This window comes from Peromyscus maniculatus, chromosome 6 (genome assembly GCF_049852395.1).
Source record: "Peromyscus maniculatus bairdii isolate BWxNUB_F1_BW_parent chromosome 6, HU_Pman_BW_mat_3.1, whole genome shotgun sequence".
Taxonomy (NCBI): Eukaryota; Metazoa; Chordata; class Mammalia; order Rodentia; family Cricetidae; genus Peromyscus; species Peromyscus maniculatus.
In genome coordinates, this window is record NC_134857.1 from 122,088,552 (window position 1) to 122,111,820 (window position 23,269).

General features: G+C 39.8%; 2 protein-coding genes across 2 annotated transcripts in view; both read left to right on the top strand.

Annotated features, from left to right (window-relative positions):
- The window catches only part of LOC102905706 (guanylate-binding protein 3), a 141,196-nt gene that overhangs the window by 33,845 nt on the left and 84,082 nt on the right, over positions 1-23,269 (top strand). The gene's annotated exons all lie outside the window — the stretch shown is intronic.
- On the top strand, positions 8,661-23,073 carry LOC102911491 (guanylate-binding protein 2-like). The gene is made up of 10 exons (XM_042280029.2): positions 8,661-8,858; positions 9,354-9,481; positions 11,089-11,198; positions 13,325-13,521; positions 13,847-14,089; positions 16,177-16,457; positions 18,511-18,723; positions 21,086-21,188; positions 21,473-21,666; positions 22,849-23,073. Exons 1-10 carry the CDS (start codon positions 8,669-8,671, stop codon positions 22,951-22,953), a joined length of 1,764 nt encoding a protein of 587 aa, XP_042135963.1. The 5' UTR covers positions 8,661-8,668; the 3' UTR covers positions 22,954-23,073.

Sequence of the window (23,269 nt, forward strand, 5' to 3'; positions counted from 1 at the left end):
ATCATTATATGTGTTTCAATTTATTTTCTATTGCTGTGATAAACACTGAATGAAAAGTGGAAGTAAAAGCACTCACTACAACTAAATTATCAATAACTTGCAGAATTTGGGGAGACTGTTTACTGACAGATAAATAGCACAAGGTTTCTCAGAATTTTCCAGCTGAAAGAGTGCTAAGAAGATGCTGGTTTTAAAGATTAATTTTTGTTATTTTTTATGTTTTATATGTGAGTGTGTTTAAGTCATATGTGAGTGTATGTGTGTGGCTTTGTGTGTGTGTGTGTGTGTGTGTGTGTGTGTGAGAGAGAGAGAGAGAGAGAGAGAGAGAGAGAGAGAGAGAGAGAGAGAGAGAGAGAGAGAGAGAGCATGTGCCTGACAAATAGATTGCACAAGGTTTCTCAGAATTTTCTAGCTGAAAGAGTGCTAAGAGGATGCCTGTATTTGGGGGTGGGTTGGAGCTAGTTTTGAAGCAATACCATATATCCCATGTTTAGGAGCCAGTTTGAGAAGTGTAGAAATGAGAATGTCTCATCTGATAGTATTTTGGGTTCAGGTGCTTGGAAGACTAAACTTACAGTGGATTTAATTACGATGTTGACTCATGTAAGACTGGAAGTACTCTGAGACATTGCTCAAGTTTATACGATTTACAACCTGATATACAATATACAACCTAACCCATTTCCTAGAACTTGATATTGGAGAACTAAAAATAATAATGAAAATAGCTTCCACATGCCCATTTGTGAGATGCAAAAGTATTTTAGCAAAGTTAATACCATTTTATTCTCAAATAATACTTTTGTCACAATAAAATTAGTAATTTGGGATCACTAAGCAAAATTTGACTAGAAAATCTCTTGTTCCTAATTATATACATAGAAAAAAACATACCTACACACACACACACACACACACACACACACACACACACACACACACACACACACAGTATTAAGATAAAGACAGCACACTGAGGTGTCTGGAGGTGTTCATCACAGGCTCAACTCGAGTCTAAATCAAAGGAAAAACAAGAGTCTTCAAAATGGTTTGAAGCCACTATAGTACTCTGTCCCTTTATTTTTTATTTTGTTTCTTGTCCCCCAACACAGTCAGTCTCCTCTTGCTACTGTACCACTAGTAGAGTTTAGACTTTAATTTTGAAAAGGTTTTGTTTTAATCCTACTTCTTACAGTTAAAGGGTTCTTTGTACAAATATTTTCTTTACTGTGTCATCATACTTTTCATCTCTTGCTCTTTTCCCCTACAGAACATTTGTTTTCTTTTCCTTTTAAATCGTTCCCTTTCACTTCTGTGCTCTTTCCCCACCCCACCCTGCCTGTGTGAGCAGGTATAAACCTATGTTTCAAGTGAACATGTGATATTTGTCTGTCTCTTGTCCCTTCTGTTATCTGACCTTGATTCTCTCCCACAGCTTTATTCTCTTTCCTGCCCCCACTATCTACTTTCTTTCCCCATCCCACTTCTATGACATGTGTATCATATACATGTATATAATACTAAATATGTGAGAGGAAACAGGGGATATTTGTCTTATTTCATTTAACACAATGAGCTACAGTTCCATCCATTTTCCTATAACCCTGCTCTGTGTATGTCCCATCTCCTTTACCATTCACCTGTTGGAGAACATCTTGGCTGCTTTGAAAACTTGACTGTTGTGAGTAGTACATCAATAAACATGGATATGCAAAAGTGCTTTCATGGTTTGCTGTTTAGAATCTTCAAATTTATTATTATTTACAGTAAATGTAGGAGTAAGAAATGAATGCAATGAAGGGAGGAGAAAAAGAGAAAAAATTTAAATGGAAATTAAAATGTCCTTGCTGAAGCACCTCTTACTTAGTTTCCTCAGCAGAAACTCTTTGCTAAAGCTCTGGACCACCCAGGAAATTGGAGAGGTAATGTCCAGGTGCAGAAGGAATTAATCAGAGCATCCTGATTCAGGACCCAAGAAGCCAAGTGCTCTTAGCTTCCCCCTAAGCAGCTTTCTTCCCAAAGCAAAAGGATTCCTGCTGCAGGTGAGCCAGGGGAGCAGGGTGGGAAGACTTGCAGGACCCTGCTGTTTATCTGTGCAATAGTCTCTCCACAGGAGGCTGCTGTGCTCTGGATGTGGGTCAGCAGTGCACTTAGAATCCCAGGTTTGCAGGGAGGAGGGAAGGCATTCCTTCAGTGCCACTGTTAACCACTCTGCTCAATGGGCTCCAGTCAGTGGAGTCCACAGAGAGCTGGGGACTGCAGGGTTCGTTGTCCTTTACCTGGACGCATCTGAAATTATCTCTGCTGCCTAAAGATTCTCACACAAACTAGCCCACATTGTTGCCTGTTTTTACACCTCTTAAAAAAATGAAGCCGATCAACTTGGAGCATGTAAAACTGACACTTGTTCACTGATGACTCAGAAGATTATACAGTTTTCTGCTGACACTTTTCCTGGGTTAGTATTATTGATTTCCTCCCATTTTATGGTGGCATAGAGTAGAAATGAAAACTATCAGGACTCGAGAGATGGCTCAGCAGTTAGGAGGACTGGCTGTTCCTCTAGAGGAGCCTAGTTTGGGTTGTGAGTGCAGCTCCGAGTGATTTGACACTTCTTCTGGCCTTCATAGGTACCCACAAAGGTGCGGTAAGCCCCCACACACACACACACACAAACAAAACAAAACAAAAAAACCTAGAAAGAATTATTATTATTTTTTAAAATCCCAACTATCAGCTTTTCAGCTTCCTGGGTCTATTGTTCAGAGGGAAGGTTGTGATCCAGAAACATGACTGGTCTCTGCCCTCTTCCCTGTAAGAGACAGGAAGCAGGACAGAGGAAGGCCTGGATTTATGTGGAACAAACCAGAAATGATAAATGCTGTTAGGACCACAAACCACTCTTTGTCCTTTACTTTCTTGAGAATAGCCCTTCTGACTACATGAGATAGAATTTCAAAGTAGTTTTGATTTGCATTTCTCTAATGGCTAAGGATGCTCAACACTTTCAAAATTATTTTTTGGTCTTTTGTACTTTTGAGAATGATTGTTCAGTTCATTGAACCATTTCTGGATTCATAGTTTTGTTGGTGTTCTTTTTTATGTTTCTTTTTTACAGTTCTTTATTTCTTGGATATTATGTTCTGAGGTACAGCTGGCAAGGATGTTTCTCCCATCCTGTAGGTTGTGTGTTCACTCTGTTACTAGTTTCTATTGGTGTGCAGAAGCATTTTAGTTTTGTGTAATCTCATTTGGAATGTGTAGGGTTCTATTCAGAAATGTCTTATCCATTCTAAAATGTTCCCTTAAGGCCTTTTGTTTAGCAAATTCAGCATTTCTGGTTTTAAAGATTAATTTTTGTTATTTTTTATGTTTTATATGTGAGTGTGTTTAAGTCATATGTGAGTGTATGTGTGTGACTGTGTGTGACTCTGTGTGTGTGTGTGTGTGTGTGTGTGTGTGTGTGTGTGTGTGTGTGAGAGAGAGAGAGAGAGAGAGAGAGAGAGAGAGAGAGAGAGAGAGAGAGAGAGAGAGAGAGAGAGAGAGTGCATGTGCCTGAAGAAGCTAAGGCAGACTTTAGATTCCTGGGTTGATTGACAGGCCTTTTCTACTCCCAATAGTATCAGGAGTTCCATGGTTTGGAGAGTTGGACATGATTAATTCCTTTCCACTTACCTTTTGCTCATCTGCTGCTTCCATGGAATGTATTCCTTCCTGTGTTCTCTTGTGTGAAACTGTTTCTGCTCTTCTTCCTCCTCTTCCTCTTCTCTTACTCCTCTGTGTTAGAACTCCTTTAGGAATTTTCAGCTGTTCCAGCTTAGCTGACATGAATTAGTGGAACTTGTGTTTGTCTTGAAATGTTCCTATTTTCTGCCAATTTTAATAGAAATATTGATGGCTGTAGCATTTTTGGATGTTCATTATTTACTTTCAAGGCAGGAAACACATTCATTTCATGCTTCCATGGACTTGGGAATTGCTTACAGATCTGATGTCTTTCTGATTTATCTGTCTCTTGTACCAATTGAAGGTTTTCCCTGGTTTGTGGATTTTTTGTTTACACCTTAAAAATTTATGTGAATCTCTAGTAGCTTGTTTTCACTTAGGTTATATTAAGGGCAAAAGTTGACTTCAGCACCAACTGTGGCAGTTTGATGGATTTTCCAGCATTCCTTAAAGGAAAAGATGCTGTGTTCACTATGCTCTTGACTACAGGGAATTAAGAGAGCAGTGAAGGACCCTCACAGGGAAAATGTAATGTATTTTAGTAGTATAGACAGCAGTGAATGGGCTAATGAATTAGAGTAAATAGAGAAAGAACAGGTAAAAAGCAATGGGTTTCATAAATGAAAAGCAGAGTGAAAACGTTCTACACCACATTTTGAGAAAAGAAGGAGAAACACAAACCTTTTCCCAAGATATAAGTTACCACACATACAAATGGGGCAGAGGGCAGAAGGTAATCAAGTTACAAAAAATTCCAAAAAAATGTATCTATTATCTTTTATATCTGTATATGTGAATATAAAATTTTAAAATGAAATAACAAATTATAGATTAAAAAGATATAAGCACAAATGAATAATGAAACAAGATGAAAGTCACCAGGTTCTCAGTCAAGGTTTCTGGTTGGAGTAGAGCCCGTCCCTAGTGTTTTGCTTAGTCTGTCCATTAGGGTCCTACACTAGCAAGTTCTGTCTCAAACTTTCTGGGACCCATGTAGCTCTTCCTGCTATGACTTGGGTAGAGGATGCTGAAGACCTCTTAGCTCTGGACATCTTTACTACACTGGACTTCTTTACCATCCTTCTGCTTCTAATTCCACTGTCTCTGCGGCTTGGAATCCCTAGTGCTAATCCAACCCACACTAGGTTCCACATACTCTTGAGGGTTTCTAGGAACTCTTACCAGACATAAGTTGCTTCCTCCACCCTGTGGCTAGGAGTCCATTGCTCTTAAGGGAATGTCACACCAGTTTCTAGGATTGGCTGGCATTTTCCTGGGGCTGAAACACATCTCTTGCTGGGGGCCAATTTCTGAGGCAAAGGTCAGGCTTGCTGCACCCCTTCTAGCTCCAGTGTTTCTCCCTTCTCATTCCAGACTCTCCAGAGCACAGCTCTACCAAGGAGGCCTGGGGGGGGGGGTAGGCTCTGCTGCCACCACACAAAAGGAATTATTTTTCCAATTGTTGGTAGCAGCTTGAGTCCATTAACAACTACAGGAGACTGTTTGGCCAAAAGCCTTCTTTTGATCACTGAGGAAGGCAGATATACTGGCTGATTTTATGTGTCAACTGACCAAGCTAGAATCATCAGAAAGGAACAGGTCTGATTGAAGCAATACCTCCATGAGATCCAGCTGTAAGGCATTTTTCTCAATTAGTGATCAATGGGGGAGGACTAATGCTGCCATCCCTTGGCTGGTGGTCCTGGGTTCTTAAGAAAGAAGGCTGAGTAAGTTAGGGAAAGCAGGCCAGTAAGCAGCAGCCCTCCTTGGCCTCTGTATCAGCTCCTGCCTCCATGATCTTTCCTTGTTTGAGTTCCTGTTCTGACTTCTTTCAGTGATGAACAGCAATGTGAAGTGTAAGCCAAATAAACCTTTTTCCCCCCAACTTACTCTTTGGAAATGGTGTTTCACCACAGCAATAGAGATCCTAACTAAGATAGCAGAGTATCAATTCTGTGACCTTCTTGCCAAGTAAATAATAATAATAAATACATCCCAATCCAAATCTAGACAGACATGAGAAAAACAAAAGGTGAGCAGTATTCTACAAGATGACTGGCTCACACTCTTCTAAAATTCCCAAGCAATGATAAGGTATAAAAGCCCTGAAGATGAAAGGAAGCTAGTGAGACATCTGGTGATTAATGGGGATTCTGGATCCAGCCATATCACAAGAAAAAGATATTAATTGAAAGCTGATTTTTAAAAGTGGGTGTTTGTGGCATGCAGGTTCATTGAGGTATTATAAAAATGTTTAAATTCTGGTTTCTACCATTTTACTGTGATTACAGGAAACATCAGGACTTGGAAAATCTTACATGAGAACTCTAAAACAGTTCAACTTTCCTGGATATCTGTGAACTTCAAAATCAAAGTAGCTTTAAATGGAAGCAGTTAACCTTTAGGACAGACATAAAGGCCTCCAGGACATTTAAAAATATGCAAAGAAATGTTCCAAGTATAGAACATTTTGGTTCAAGTTTTGTTTAATAAGTTTTTGTTATTAAAATATAATCATATCATTTTTTCTCTTTCCCCTTCTCTCTCCTACAACCTCTCTAATGAGTCACCCCTTGATCTCTTTCAAATCCATGGCCTCTTTTTCTTTAATTCTTGTTACACACACACATACACACACACACACACACACACACACTCCTAAATCTATGAACACAATACACTTCCTCTCTATAATGTTACTTGGATGTATATGATTTCAGGACTGACCACTTGGTATTGGACAACCATCTGGGCAGGTCTTGCATGCAGAAGACTGTTTATCCCAATCTCAGTATTCCTTAGTTGCTTACAATGCTTTGTTTATGGTTTAGGTCCCATGATATTTTCCCCTTTGATGTTAGCTATTGGTGTCATACTTCTTTGGGTCTTGTTTAGGCAGCCAAGTCATTGAGACTTTGTAGCTTTCCTGGGATTTCTAGGAGCCTTAATGTCACATCAGACTTTCAGTTTTTTTTTTTTTTTTTTGACTCTTAAATCTTTTCACATCTCAGGCACTCTCTCAAACATTGCCAGTAGTCTACAGTGGAGGTATCTTTGTGGAATTCTGGGGACCTCTCTAGCACTCTGCTTCTTCCTATTCCCCTGGGGTCGTCATTCATAGTGGTATCCCCTCCCTGTTCTCCCACTCTGCTCCTGATCTAGCTAGGACCTCCCACTCCCCTAAGCTCTCTATCCCCCATCCCTTGCCCTTCATTGTCCCCCTACCCTCAGTTTGCTCATGTAGAGCTCATCCATTTCTCTGCCATTGGGTGATCCCTGTGTATTTCTTAGGGTCTTCTTTACTAGGTAGCTTCCCTGTAATGGTGAGTTGCAGTCTGGTTATCCTTTGCTTTACATCTAGTATCCACTGATGAGTGAGTACACACCACATTTGTCTTTCTGAGTATGAGTTACCTCACTCAGGATGATTTTTTCTAGTTCCATCCATTTGCCTGCAAACCTCATGATGTCATTGTTTGTCTCTGCTGAGTAGTACTCCACTATGTATATGTACCACTTTTTTTTTTTTTTTTATCCATTCCTCAGTTGAAGGGCATCTAGGTTGTTTCCAGGTTCTGGCTATTACAAATAATGCTGCTATGAACACAGTTGAGCATGTGTCCTTGAGGTATGATTAAGCATTCCTTGGGTATATGCCCAAGAGTGGTATAGCTGGGTCTTGAGGCAGGTTGATTCCAAATTTTCTAATAAAGCACCATATTGATTTCCAAAGTGGCTGTACAAGTTTGCATTCCTACCTACAGTGTAGGAATGTTCCCCTTGCTCCACATCCTCTCCAACATAAGCTGTCTTCAGTGTTTTTGATCTTAGCCATTTTGACAGGTGTAAGATGGTATCTCAGTCATTTTGATTTGCATATCCCTGATGACTAACACCCTGACTGTCATGATAGGACTCTCATCCAGTGTCTGATGGAAGCAGATGCAGAGATCCAGGTGGAGCTCTGGGAGTCCAATTGGCAAAAGAGAGGAGGAATTGTATGAGCGAGAAATATTGAGACCATAATTGGAAAAAGCACAGGGCCAAATAGCCAAACTAGTGGAAACACATGAACTGTGAACCAATCACTGAGGAGCCACCATGGAACTGGACTAGGCCCTCTGGATAAGTGAGACAGTTGATTAGCTTGAACTGTTTGGGAGCCCCCTGTCAGTGGAGCTTGGATCTGTCCTTTGTGCATGGGCTTGGTTTTTGGAGCCTGGGGCCTGTGCTGGGAATCTTTGCTCAGCCTTGGTGTAGGGAGGAGGAGACTGGACCTGCCTAGGCTGAGTCTACCAGGCTCAGCTGACTCCCCAGGGGAGACCTTGCCTTGGAGGAAGTGGGAATGGAGGGTGTGTTTGGGGGGAGTGCTGGGGGGTGGGTGGGAGGAGGGAGGACAGGGGAATCCGTGGCTGATATGAGAAATTAAGTTAATTATAAAATAAAAATATTAAATAAATTAAAAAAAATCTTTTCATACCTTTTCCCCCTTTTCCATGATGTTCCCTGAACTTTAGGTGCAGGCAATATGTTACAGATATATCAGCAGGTGTTATGTTACAGATATATCAGCTGGGGCTGGATACCACATAATCATTTGTTCTCTGGGCTTTGATTGGTTGTAGTTTTTTAGAATGATCTCCATCTGTTGCAAAGGAAAGTTCCTTTGATGGGGAATGAGAGTTGCACCAATCTGTGTTATAAAGATAAATATTTAAAATGCAGTTAAAAATTATGCTCATTTAAAAGTGGCAGTAGTTGGGTCTCCTCCAAGATCCAATGATATTACTGGCTCAGGTAGTTGGGTAGGTTCCCAAACAAGTTATAAATGCCACAATTGCACCCTTAGGTACATGTCATTGAGTTCTTCTAACTGATACAGAACTGATAATAATACAGTATCTGTTTTATTATTTCTTGCAAACGTAAGAGTAAGGTGGAAATGGCTTCAGAAATCCACATGCCAGGCCCAGTGTGCCTCATCGAGAACTCTGACCAGCAGTTGGTGGCCAACCAGGAAGCACTGGAGATCCTGTCTGCTATCAAGCAGCCTGTGGTGGTGGTAGCAATAGTGGGCCTCTACCGCACAGGAAAATCCTACCTGATGAACAAGCTGGCTGGAAAGCAGAATGGTGAGTGCCACCAGCAAAGCTCTGCTGAGTCTCCTCTGCCCACTCCCACTCCCAGCATCCAGCAAGCAGAGATGACAAGGAAAAGTCAGAGACACTGGTCATATGGGATGGCTTGTGTGCATCAGAAGACTTTTTCTTCTCTGAATTAGTCTTCTCACTGGTTCCTCCCACATTCCCATTACTTCCTCATTTAAAGGTAAAAGTGTGTTTTAATAGAAGAAATAATACATTCATAGAGAAAGTCGACTTACTTTATGATGAATTATGAAATATTTATTAGAATGTTCATGTAGGAAGAGCAAGCATCCACTGATGTCTAAGGTGGAAATGAATGATTGCTCAGCACTGGATGTCTGTCCTCCCTTTTGCTAAGCTTGCAATTAAAATCAATTCTTGTAACTGGTTGTCCTCCTGTAAGTGGTAAATATGGTAATTCCAATGAGATTTCATGAAGCATGTACTGTTCATTTCCCCCATTTCATCTCCACCCTGCAGGCTTCTCTCTGGGTTCCACGGTGCAGTCTCACACCAAGGGGATCTGGATGTGGTGTGTGCCTCATCCCCAGAAGCCAGGACACACCCTAGTTCTTCTTGATACTGAGGGCCTGGAAGACATAGAGAAGGTACAACATACTCTTTCCAATATTACTCATGGTGCATCAGTAGCCCACCTTGTATTCTTCACCACAGTCTTTCATTTATGCACCTAGCAAATCAAATTAGTATATCATTCTTCAACTCACCTGACATAGGAAGCAGCAGACACTAAAGTCAACTGATTAATAGTCAGTCAGCTTTCATAATAATAACAGTTAATACTTTTGGCCATTTTTCTCTTACACCATCACACAATGCTTTGGTGAGACTCTTAATGGTGTCTCTAAACTTGACTATACATTTTCTGAACATGCCTGATTTTTAGGTGTGAGCCTGTGGAAATGCTAAAAATTGTAATTTCTGTACAACATTATTAATGAGAGAAAAACAAAATTTAGGTATTGCTCTATTTCTGTGAACATACACTATGACCAGGGCAACTATTAGTTTTTTAAAAAAGGCATTTAACTATGGGCTTGCTTATAGTCTCAGAGGCTTAGTATATTAACATCATGGCAGCAGAAATGGCAGGCATGGTGCTGGAATAGTAGCTGAGAGCTACATCCTGATCCATAGGCAGCAGGGGAGAGAGAGAGAGACAGAGACAGAGACAGAGACAGACAGAGACAGACAGAGACAGACAGAGACAGACAGACAGACAGAGAGAAAGAGACAGAGAGAGACAGAGAAAGACAGAGACTAGTCCTGCATTGGGATTTTGAAGCCTAAAGTCCCATCCCCTGTGACACAATAAGGCCACATCTCTTAGTCCTCTAACTCTTTCAAACTTTTCCACTCCGCTCATGGTGACTAAGCATTTAAACATATGAGCCTATCGAGGCCATTTTCTTGCAAACCACAATTTGCAATTACATCATTTTTCATGGAGGATGACGTTACTACTCTTCCCAGTCTGACAGACACAAAACTTCATTAAAGGACCTTACTTTTCCTAGTGCTAAAATGTCCCTGTGGTGGTTTGAAAGAAAATGTCTGCCTAAAGGGAGTGGCACTATTAGGAGATGTGGCTTTGGGATAAGATGTGGCCTTCTTTGATAAAGTGTGTCACTGTGGTGGCAGGCTTTGAGATCTGTTATATGCTCAAACCACATTCAGTGGCAGAAACCAGATGTTGCCAGAATAAGATGGAGAACTCTCAGCTACCTCTCTAGCACCATGTCTGCCTTCATGCTGCCATGTCCCACCATGATGATAATGGACTGAACCTTGAACTGTAAGTCACCCAATTAAATCCTTTCCTTTATAAGAGTTGTTGTGGTCATGGTGTCTCTTCACAGCAATAGAAACACTAAGACAGTCCCTTACCATAACATGTTCTGTGAGTGAAACCCAGCATGCCAGTTTAGATTTTGGCAACTGATCAACATTATGTATGACCTTTAAGTTTGAATGCCCTACATGCTGTCATATACATGGGTGCACATCATCTTATTTAAATTATAGAGCATGAATTGAACATTCATAAAATCATTGTACAGGTACAGAATTATTATGTGGTAGAAATTAATTACTTTTGATACCATAGCTAATAGGAGGCAGACAAAGGCTCATCTTGGCTACTTGAGATGATAGACAGTCTCTTAGTCACTCTTCTTCACTCACTGACCTGCAGGGAGACAACCAGAATGACTGCTGGATCTTTGCCTTGTCAGTCCTCCTCAGCAGCACCTTCATCTACAACAGCATAAGAACTATCAACCAGCAGGCCATGGGCCAACTGCAGTATCCTTTCTGTGTGTCTAGAACAGTACTAAATCTTGGAAGACCAGCTTCTTACTTCCTCAGGTAGACTGGCAGGTAAGGACTGAGGGATTTAGACAACAATTTTCTCCTTTGCATCTGGGTTTACCTCAGTCTCCACCACAAGTTCAAGCTCTCTTGGTCCATATGACCATAAACACAGCCACACACTGCTCAGAAAATCCATATTTGGATTAATATCCCACATGTGTCCAAATCCTCAACATCAGTTAAAACTTCTGTCCCTGAAAATGACCATTACTGTCAGCACCTCTAAGTATTAACATTTAACAACCCAGCTATGAGCTGTAGGTAATGTCTCCTGCTAATCTCTCAGGTTCTCTGAGATGTTGTTTGTTTGGCTGTCCTTTTGTTTTAGCTCTCACTTTGCATGTTATGGAACTCTAGAAGTGACAGGCATGCTTTTCCTCCTATTTAGACTCTGCAGCACTTTCTCATCCTTATGTCAATAAAAAGAACAGCAGAGTCTCTGAAGTTTAGACATTCAGAGCATGACACCTTTATGTCCAGTCTTCTTTTTCAACCCTACCCTCACCACAACATTTTTTGACAAAAATTTTAAAACTCTGTTAACTTTCTAAAGACTAGAAACTAGAAGACACTTATGTACACATGATATCCCTGTTCATTCCCCTTCTTCCACTGTTTCCATTTTTAGGAGCTCATCTATGTCGTTATCACCTCTTAATCCATGGCCTTACCACCAAATATTGAGCTCAATTAACTCCTTATCCAGTGGGCGATTGTATTATTTGATCTCTTAGCAGATGCCATAAATTAAGCTCTTCCTCCTTTCTGATTGACTTGGATCTTAGATGTAGAGTTTCTAAGTTTTCTGGTATTCCACCTACCACACCAGCCAACGTTTTCTGTTCATGTTCTCTCCTTTTTGTGGCTTCTAAGTGTACAACTCACTAGTTGCTGTGCCTCTCCTATCCTTGTGTTACTTTGTGTCTCTAGGTGCTGCCATTTAGACTCAAGGCCTATGTAGCACCTGTGTGACAGTTGCCATCAAGTTTACAGTTATGAAGACGACATTCAGTCTTTTACATTTAGCTGCCTTCATGTAGATATCTAAGAGATGATTCAAATTCACAATTTTCAAAATCTCTCCTTCCTCCATGTTTCTTAATACACTATTTTCCCATCATTTGCAGAATTTCTCAGATTTATAACAGAAATCACTTGATATAACCATTTTCTCATATATTAGAAATCATTATTCCACAAAAGTTGTAAGTTCTATTAGCAAACCTATTTCCTTAGACTGACATATTTTCTACATATCTTCTACAAAAAAAACTCTAGTTTAAGCTTTTCTTGTCTCTTGTTTTGGACATGTCAACTGCCATATTATTCTTTGCTTATACTTTTGATTCCCATGTATATTCCCAGCCAGTGTTTTCTTCAAAAATGATGCTGTATTATGTCTTCTCTACATAAAATATCCCAGTGCCTTCCATTTAGTGCAAATCACATTGAAGACTTGGGTCTGTCTAACTTAAATATCCTACATGTCTGTCTTTTGGGACTTCTGCCCCTCTATACTGGCAATTGTGCTTTATACTCACCATATAATCATGTTTTCCTGTTTAAGGGCTTAAAAGTTTTGTGACCTCTGTTTGTAATGTTCTTCTACTAAACTTCCCAAGGTTGGCTTTGTTGATTCATTTGGATTCCAGATTGCTTAGGATCTCAGAGAGCACAAGAAGCTCTATGAAAAACTCCATGAGAAAGCTCCCCATGAAGATGCATGTATTAATTCACTATTTCTTGGGCTAGTTCATTTTTCTGCATCATAATTCATAGAAATATCTGAGTTTTTTGTATTTTATTCACTTATTTATTGTCTGTCTCTTTCAGTTAGACATAAACTCTGTGTGTTGATATTCTTTCGCTTATTTTAAAATTTTGTCCCCAGGATGGTGCTTGTTCTATAGTAGACATTAAATAGATATTTGTGACTGAGTGAATTTAGAAAAAGAATAAGCTAACAAATAAATGTAAGTTAGTGTTGAGGGGTAGTGGTGGAATCTACATCATATGATTGGCATTTTCCCTGTAGTTTTCTTAACTTGGCATGCCAGCTATGTCACAGAACTGAGTAATCTAATCAAATCAAAGTCGTCACCTGAGCAGAGTAATTTAGATGACTCAGCTACCTTTGTGGGCTTCTTTCCAACCTTTGTGTGGACTCTGAGGGATTTCCATCTGGACCTTGAAGTTAATGGAAAACCTGTCACTGCTGATGAGTACCTGGAGAATGCACTGGGTCTGAAAACAGGTGAATGGACTCAAGGGAAGTTTGAGATCTAATGATATCAATAGCATAAAGGTCACTTCTGCATTCCTGGTAAAGTTCTTGATCCTGTTATTGTGCTATCCTCACTGCTGTTATTGGAAATAAAAATACAGCTCGACTGAATTTGAACTGTACCATCCACAGCTTCTTAGAGAAAGGGTGTTTTCTTTCCCATTCCTTTAATTTTTTATTGCTCATTCCACATTGTGATTTTCTGCTTGCTTTGCAAAAGTCATAATATTGGAAAGGTCATGTGTTTTAAATAATTCATTTGAAATTTCTTGTATCTAATTTATCCTTCCTTAAGGAACTGATGAGAAAACTAAAAGCTTTAATGAGCCTCGGCTATGCATCAGGAAGTTCTTCCCAAAGAGGAGGTGCTTTGTCTTTGACAGGCCTGCTCAGAGGAAGTATCTTTCCAAACTAGAAACACTTAGAGAGGAAGACCTGAGTGATGAATTTGTGGAACAAGTTGCAGAATGCACCTCATACATCTTCAGCTCTTCTGATGTCAAGACTCTGTCTGGTGGCATCACAGTCAATGGGCCACGTAAGTCATCCCCTCCACTTCCTACCCCGGCTTCTGCTCTGCTCATTGTAGGATACTGAGGGAGCCACTTCCAACCATATCAACCACCATTTGATAATGCTGTTGAAAATGTAGTGCATACATCACATGACAGAATTTACTTGGGAACTAAATCTATTTCTCACAATCCCATAACCATAATAGCAAAGTGGGCACTAGAATCTATTGAAGCCCTAGAAACAATTTCTCTTGCTCATAGTTTCCTACTAATGAACAAGTTACCAAAAGTCACAAAAGAACAGCATATAGAACACAGATATTAGAGCAAGGCCTAAGGCAGACACAACTTTTCAACTTCAGGAAAGAAAGAGTTATGTGACTGAAAGAAGAGAATGCATGAGAGTGTCTCTTATTGGAGAAGTATGGAACCATAGCCAGGATGGAGCAGTGATGTCCTGATAAAACAGAAACATGACTTAAGGAATTTACAGTTGGTTCCAAGCTTTGTGAGAAGGTCTCTGATTTATATATGTATTTTATATATGTTATGCATAACACTTTGCAGTTCTAAAAGGGAGAGACTGAGAAGATGAAGTCTCTGTTTAATGGAGTAGAAATGGAGTAGAATTTAATAGTCACTGGGTTAGACTAAAATTATGTCAGTAGAAACAGTCAGAGTGAGATGGAAGCTATATTTTGATGTCAAATCCAAAAATTTTTCATTATAGTGATATATGACAGTGTGATATGACTAAGAAGGACCTATAAATGTGTTACCTGAGATTGAAGCTCAACACTTCTTTGATGTTGTATTTTTTCTTGAGATAGAAGTATCAGGAAGAAGAATTGGTTTTTTGAATGGGTGAAGTTGTTTGTTTTATAATAATTCAATGTGGACTTTTCCCTAGTATTTATAATAAGGAACATAATGCAATCATGCAGCTCCCCCAGCAAGAATGTACATCAGAGAATAGTGGTTTACTAATGTCCACCAAGTTCTTGATTTGATTCTAATAGCACATGAACTAGTATGGCTGTGAAAACCTATAATCTTAGTTTTGCAGGGATAGAGGCAGGAGGATATGAAACAGAAATGCAAGCTCATCATTGACTATGTACTAAGGTTAAGGGAAGTCTGGGAAACTTTGGACTATTTCAATAATAAAAAAATTATATTATTATTGTTAAAATATTATTATTAAAAATAAATAAATAACCAAAAAAGTAAATGAACACACACACACACACACACATTCAACCTGTCCATGGAAATTTAAGAAAAAGAAGAAAAATCCATGGTTCATCCTAACTATAGAAACAACAACAACAAAAAAGTGCAGGATGGATGCATAGAGAACTCTTGCATAGGAAGGACCTAAAGCTGATCTAATTTGCCTCAGAACTGATTCCTTGGATGTGTTGCTTTCAGGCCTGCAAACAGCAAAGTATGGGAAACCTTGATGTATGGTTATTCTATAGATTTTGTGAAAAAAAAATCTGGATAGACACATTTACATAGTGTAGAAACAGGACTAGTAGCATGCATCACTAAAAAGAAAGAGAGAAAGGAAAGAAGGAAGGAAGGAAGGAAGGAAGGAAGGAAGGAAGGAAGGAAGGAAGAGCAACAAAATACACCTAACAACAACAAAAAGAGGAAGTGGAGAGAGTTTTCTCTTTGGCTATTTAATAAGAGAGAAAGAAAGAAAGAAAGAAAGAAAGAAAGAAAGAAAGAAAGAAAGAAAGAAAGAAAGAAAGGAAGGAAGGAAGGAAGGAAGGAAGGAAGGAAGGAAGGAAGAAAGAAAGAAAGAAAGAAAGAAAGAAAGAAAGAAAGAAAGAAAGAAAGAAAGAAAGAAAGAAAATGAGAAGAATAGAAAAAGAAGAGTGATAAAATGAGTAGACATAGTGTTTCAGGTCATCCAAAAACTGCCCTGATTGATTCAATACAAAGTCTGTCTCTGGGATAAATGTAGAAGCAGTAAAAATGTGTTTCAATCTCCTCTGAATCTAGAGGTTAATATGTAATAACTTTGATGTTCTTTCTCAGAAAATATTGAAAACTATATGCACTGTCCAGCAATTAGCAGTCATTTTTAAACTCCTTTATGTAGGTCTACAGAACCTGGTGCTGACCTATGTCAATGCCATCAGAAGTGGAGAACTACCCTGCATGGAGAATGCTGTCCTGACTTTGGCTCAGACAGAGAACTCAGCTGCAGTGCAAAAGGCCATTAAGCACTATGAAGAACAGATGAACCAGAAGGTTCAGCTGCCCGTGGAAACCCTCCAGGAGCTACTGGACCTGCACAGGCCCATTGAGAGTGAGGCCATTGAAGTCTTCATGAAGAATTCTTTCAATGATGTAGATCACAAGTTCCAGAAGGAATTAGGGGTAAGTGTGGTACCCAAAATAATAAGACAAAGAAATACATGGGTGCTGTGGGATGTTCTGTATGTCCTGTGGGAGCCCTTCTTGGGTTCCTCGTGGCTTTACCCAACAGGTCCACATAGAGGATGATTAGGACCATGGGCCTGAGTGCAGGTGTCTGAGATGGTCTGCACTTGGCTGTGCTGTGGGATGGTCTGTATGTCAAGTTGCTCTGATTGGTCAATAAATAAAACACTGATTGGCCAGTGGCTATGCAGGAAATATAGGCAGGATTAACAGAGAGGAGAAATAAAAAAACAGGAAGGCAGGAGTCACTGCCAGCCGCCACCCTGACAAGCAGCATGAAAAGATGTCGGTAAGCCACAAGCCATGTGGCAAGGTTTAGATGTGTGGAAATGAATTAATTTAAGCTATAAGAACAGTTAGCAAGAAGCCTGCCACAGCTGTACAGTTTGAAGCAATATAAGTCTCTGTGTTTACTTTGTTGGGTCTGAGCGGCTGTGGGACTGGCGGGTGACAAAGATTTGTCCTGACTGTGGGCAAGGCAGGAAAACTCTAGCTATATATGGGCCTTTTCTGGGATGAGTATTGTCCTTAGTCTCCAAGGCAGTGACACCCAGAGATGTGTACAGGTTTGTAATCGTTATTGAAATATTAAATTCTGCTAGAATTTGATCAAAAAGATAGCATTATAGTTAACCACATTTTCCACAACATTTCATTATGTTTATTATAAAAATGTTTATTATAAAAAAAAATCATTGATGATCCTCCCTGATTAGCAAGGCCAGATTTTTTATTATTATTATTATTTTACAACACCATTCAGTTCAACATAATAGCCACAGATTCCCCTGTTCTCCCCATCTCACCCACCCCTCCCCCCAGCCCACCCCCCATTCCCACCTCCTCCAGATCAAGGTCTCCCCCGAGGACCGGGGTTGATCTGGTAGACTCAGTCCGGCAGGTCCATTCCCCCCTCCCAGACCGAGCCAAGTGTCCCTGCATAAGTCCCAGGATTCAAACAGCCAACTCATGCAACGAGCCCAGGACCTGGCACCAATGCACAGCTGCCTCCCAAACAGATCAAGCCAAATGACTGTCTCACCCGTTCAGGGGGCCTGATCCAGTTGGGGGCCCCTCAGCCTTTGGTTCATAGATCCTGTGCTTCCATTCATTTGGTTATTTGTCCTGGTGCTTTATCCAACCTTGGCTTCAACAATTCTCGCTCATATAAACCCTCTTCTTACTCACTAATTAGACTCCCAGTGCTCCACCAGGGGCCCAGCCGTGATGTCTGCCTTCAGATTCCTCAGTCCTTGGATGGGGTTTATGGCACCACTATCTGGGTGTCTGGGCAAGGCCAGATTTTTTAATAGTCAATAATGACACTTGAGGTCAAGAGTTCTAGTGAAACTAGATGGTCAGTGTCAGTAGGAAATAGGCATCTTCATATCTAAATTACTTTCAGGAAGTAACACATGTAGATACTCAGTTCCATTATGCTTTCTAAATGTTGAAATGCCCATCATTATCATCTTCTTTTTTAGCACCACAGTGACAAAACCCATACAAAATATTACAATATCAAAAGGTATTTATTCTTTTTTCTGAGTACTTCTTGTAAAGTCTCTGGTCTCAGTACTCTGTGTTACCTCATAATGTGGCTAAAAACCTCTGAAATTGGTGTTGCTCATCCTGTTTCAGAGACAAGGATCATTGGTCCATGAATGTTAAGATCACAAAACAACAGAATGGTGGGTACAGGAAGTCCATAGGGGCCTGGTCTGAGCTATCCCTAAAGTTAGAGACTTGACAAGACAAAGGTTTCCTAAGGAGTAGTATTTGTGCTTTCATAATTACTACTTAAATAAGGAAGGTGGGCAGCAGGAGGAGAACAAGGAGATGCCTTCAGGAAATCACAAACTAAAGGACCAGTTTCTGCAAGGACACCATGAGATTTACAGTGAGGTGAAAAACATGGCCCCATTTAGACATTCTCCAGTTGTGTTATCTCCCTCCTCTCAACCATCTGTGTGACTTTGATTTTCCCCAGGCCCTGCTGGATGCCAAGCTAGATGCCTTTGTTAAAAAGAACATAGACGTGTCATCAGCTCGTTGCTCAGATTTGCTGAAGGAGATCTATGGTCCTCTGGAAGAAGAAGTGAAGCAGGGGACATTCTCTAAACCAGGAGGTTACTACCTCTATCTTCAAAGAAAACAAGAGCTGGGGAAAAAGTATAACCAGGCTCCTGGAAAAGGGCTCCAGGTAAATGAGGTAGTTGGTATCATACTGGGGGTCTTGGTGTGGAATCTCTGTTAGATACTAGTGAGAACAAGGACAATGCAGTTATGTTGGTGGATAGTGCCCTTGTCTTACATTCATCCAGGTAGAGAGCCAATCATGGTATAGACAGCAGCTTCTTCTTTGCAAGTACAATTGGACCTCTCAGAAATGCTGTGGAATTCATTCATCCCCTCACTTATCTATCTCATCATCCAGCAATGATTTATTTATCCCCATGTTTCCAGTACTTCTCAGGATGGTAGTGTTACTGTAATTTAAGGAATAAAGAAACCAAACCAAAAGTTGCTAGTAAGTTCTCGCTCATAACCCCTAGGTAATGTTAGTTCACAGACTAGTAATAAGGGTAGTAATAGCAGTTGACACATGGATTGTCCTCATTGTTTTCTCTAAGTTAATTCCTTGAGTTCTGACACCAATTGTACTAAGTATTTATTATTATTGTCTCATAAAGAGAGCAGGGAATTGTGACAGAGAGAAGTTAAGACTTCACTCAAGATCACATAGTCAAGGAATACTATAGCCTGAATGAAAATCCATGTTACACAGTCTTTGCCTTTAATGGTTCGAAACTTCCCTACTTAGGCAATAGAGTGCAAGGTTAGATTTAGCTCCATATTATTTTCAAACATAGATGGCTTTACAAAAGCTAAATGTTTCTTCCCTTTTGTATACAAGAAGTAAGGAAGAAAGAACCCAGGTACTCTAATGACTCGATCATGCTCTGGGTTCAAGGCTTTTTCCTTTGTTGTACTCAAGAACTTTACTACATGGTGCCCTTTTCTGGGCTATATGCTCTTAAGCCATTGCTAGTAATTACATGAGTATGTGATTTTGACTAGAATTTAATCCTACCCCTCCTGTACAAAGAATAATGTATACAAAACAGTATATTGTACCCATGATATCAAACAAGATAGTTGAGCTGACTCTTCAACGAAAGACAGAGACAAGTGGATATGAAGTAAATGGAAATATCAGAAACTAGAAAAATCCCATAAGAATAAATTGATGCTTTTAGAGTTCTGTTTAGTCAGTGGCAAAGAAAACATTATCAAGACATAAAATGACAGGGCAGAGGGCAGATATGTCAGTGGGTGTCTTAGAAGACACTCAAAAAGACCAGGTGTTTATTGGATAATTTAGAAAGTCAGTAGGGAGTTTTAAGCATCACTGTCTTAGTTACTGTTCTATTGAAGTGAAGAAACACCATGACCAAGGGAAGTCTTAAGGAAACATTTAATTTGGGGCTTGCTTACAGCTTCAGAGGGTTAGTCTACTATCATCATGATAAGGAGTATGGTGACACACAGGCAGATGTGGTGCCATAAAAGTAGCTGAGATCTTTATTTACATCCAGAGCTGCAGGGGACAGCCCAAGAGAGAGATACTGGGCCTGGCATGGGCTTTTCAAACCTCAAAGGCAGCTCCCAATGACACACACCCTCCATCAAGGCCACATCCACTCCAACAAAGCCAGACCTCGTAATCCTCCTCAAACAGTTTCACTCTCTGGTGGTGGCTAAACATCAAAACATAGGAACCTATGGGGGCCATTCTCATTCAAATCACCACAATGCCCCTTCTCGAACTATTATGACAATATTCTGGATGCTCAGAGGTTTGGATGGAGCAGATGACAAGTAAAAGTTCCTGATTAACACTTCAGGGCAGGCCCCATGCCAGGAAGTACATAGCTAACACACAACAAACTAAATGGTATTATGGTAAAGTTTTTGTCTCATATTGCTTTGTTTGGGCATTTTTTGTCTTGTTGGTCTTTTACTTATATATTATGATTTCTACTTTTGTGTTTTAGTGCGTTTTATTTTATGTGTGTCAGTTTCTTTGTTATCTTTTTCTTCTTTCTTTTTCTGGATTAGTTTTTGTTTACTTGTTAGTATTCTAAAGAGGGAGAGAAAGAAAAGGCATGGAGATGGGTGTGTAAGGAGATGAGGAGGATCTGGGATGAGTTGGGGGAAGAGAATGCATGATCAGAATATATTGTATGACAAATTTTTTCTATTGAACAGATATTGAGTTTTCAAGCCCAAATCAACATTATTAGCTGATGGTAACATATTGAATAAATACCAAAAATACAGCTAGATGAGTGGAGTCACCTATTAATAAAGCTTGAATAATTGGAAATGATGGAGTCTGAGGAGACCTCAGGTTGATTTTAAAACCTTAAAATTGAAATGCTGTTTGAACCACAAAGTATTTGTTCATAGCTGATAGCCTTATTTTGAATTAAGAGATGTATGCATGATTTGTCTTTAACTCATACTCTTATTTCCTCATTCTAATTTCTTTTGACATCCAGGCTGAAGAGATGCTGAAAAAGTACTTTGAGTCCAAGGAGGATGTGGCTGAAACACTTCTAAAGACAGATCAGTCACTCACAGAAAAGGAAAAGGAGATTGAAGGTGAGGGCTGCTGAGACTCCAGATGTTGGAAATTATTGGCATGTGCTGCAATATTGGTCCATATAAGGTTATCATGGTAGAGAAAGAATGACAGATGTCTCTCTTAGCTTCATGGTGGCTATTTTTAAACTGTAGATGTGGCCTTCTCCCTCCTCATTAATTTGATAAGGCAAAGATTCCACAGGAAACTTTTGTCAATGATAGGATTATTTTCCTAAGGTGATAAAAGACAAAAGCAGCTGATAGATTTCACTTCTTGCATTCTTTGCTGTTTCCTATCTCAGTGGGCCCTATAAAGGCTGAAGCTGCGGAAGCTGCAAACAGAGAACTGAAGGAAATGCAAGAGAAGCTTGAGCTGATGATGGAAGAGAAGGAAAGGAGTTACCAGGAGCATATGAAACAGCAGAAGGAGAAGATGGAGAAGGAACAGGAAGCGATGAAGGCAGAACAACAAAGAATCATATCCCTTAAACTTCAGGTACCTGGCTGTACCCATTTAATTTTCAGTTTTTGCAGTCCAGTCAACAACATATATGAGGAGCCTTAGGCATTAGGTTCACAAGGCCAAGGCTTGACTGAATTGTGAATGGAGATTCTGTGCCCCATTCCCTAAAATACAAGGGTAATAACACAAAATCCTTCAAAGTGGAGTGAATTGTTCCCATACTCTATTATGTTATCATCTCCTTACTGTTTTTTCTCCAACCACCTCTGGCTATTTCAGGCTGCCTATTGCTGCATGAAACTCTTTATCAGGGTATCTCTGTTAAACAGTAGTTTTAATCACAGATTCTCTTCATGGGTTTGTAGGATTTCTGTGACTGAATCTTCAACTAACCTATCAAGGACTATTATTTTTCTCATGTGCTACACAGAGAAGTTGTACTTTCTACATGTCAAGTGACTTTTTTTGTATCAAACTATATGATATAATATCCACCTCCTATCTTTTCTACAGAATGGGACCCATAGAAAATTTGTTCCTGCCACACCTAGCATGACCTTATCTCTAGAAATATCCTAAAGAGTAGAGACAGTCCCAAACCTTCAAGAAAAATGGGTAAATGCTCACATGGTCAGAACATCTGTCTTCTGAGCATCCCTCCACATCTGTACCTAGGCTCCAGGGTTGTTCATAGAATGGCATGTGAGCACTGAGGACCCCAGTTGCTTCAGTATATTTCTCTCCTATCTTGGACAGTAAAATTTTGGACATGTCCTAAATTTGCCTGCCCTAATTCTAACTTAGGGAGTGACCTTCATTTGGTTCTTTGCCCATTTTTATCAGGTATTAGATGTGTTTGAGAGTCCACACCACACAAATCAGAGATGAGGCGAGAAAGAAGAGGGAAGCTGGTGGTGATTTTGAAGAAAATTGTATTTTACCTGAGTCATAGGATCCAAGAATTGGACCTGAGAGTTGTAGGCCACTGGTGTTCTATGATATGTTAGACAACATTTCTAAAGCTGAAGAAAGTACAGGAAATTTAATACCATATGTAGGAGTTGGGAGAGGGGATATCGAAGTTAAGGAAGAAAAACATTTTGATAAAAACATCAAAATTCCCCCAGGGTTTAGTGTAACTACCAAAGGAGAGTCTGTCAGACCCCCCGAGGAACATGGGAAGCTATCTGAGTTCAGTCTCCATCTTCATTTTAGGAACAGGAACGGCTTCTCAATGAAGGATTTGCGAATGAGAGCAGGAAACTTCTTCAAGAGATCATGGACATCAGAAAAATTGGGATACCATGCACCATACTCTAAAATTCAAACCAACTAAACCTCTGTACCCAGGTCTGACTCATCAAGGAATTTTCTGCGGTGTCAACTTTGTACTGTGAAGCAATTTGACACTGACCTACACTTGAAAGCATTGTGCTGTGTTGGGAGAGAGTAGAAATAAAATTAACAAAGTGAAATTTAAGTATAAAAATAGTGTTTTGATTATGAAGTGATTCAGTTCATGTTCATATTAGAATTAAAGAGCAATGTGATATTTAATTGGATCTTATATTTGAAATTATAAACATGGACTCCATAGAGATATTAAATTCTATCATTGATTTTTTTTATAGCACAG

Coding starts and splice junctions, on each gene's coding strand:
- LOC102911491 (XM_042280029.2), top strand. CDS start 8,669: ATGGCTTCAGAAATCCACATGCCAGGCCCAGTGTGCCTCATCGAGAAC. Junction 21,189..21,472: donor AAAGGAAAAGGAGATTGAAG/GTGAGGGCTGCT, acceptor TTCCTATCTCAG/TGGGCCCTATAAAGGCTGAA. Junction 21,667..22,848: donor TCATATCCCTTAAACTTCAG/GTACCTGGCTGT, acceptor TCTTCATTTTAG/GAACAGGAACGGCTTCTCAA.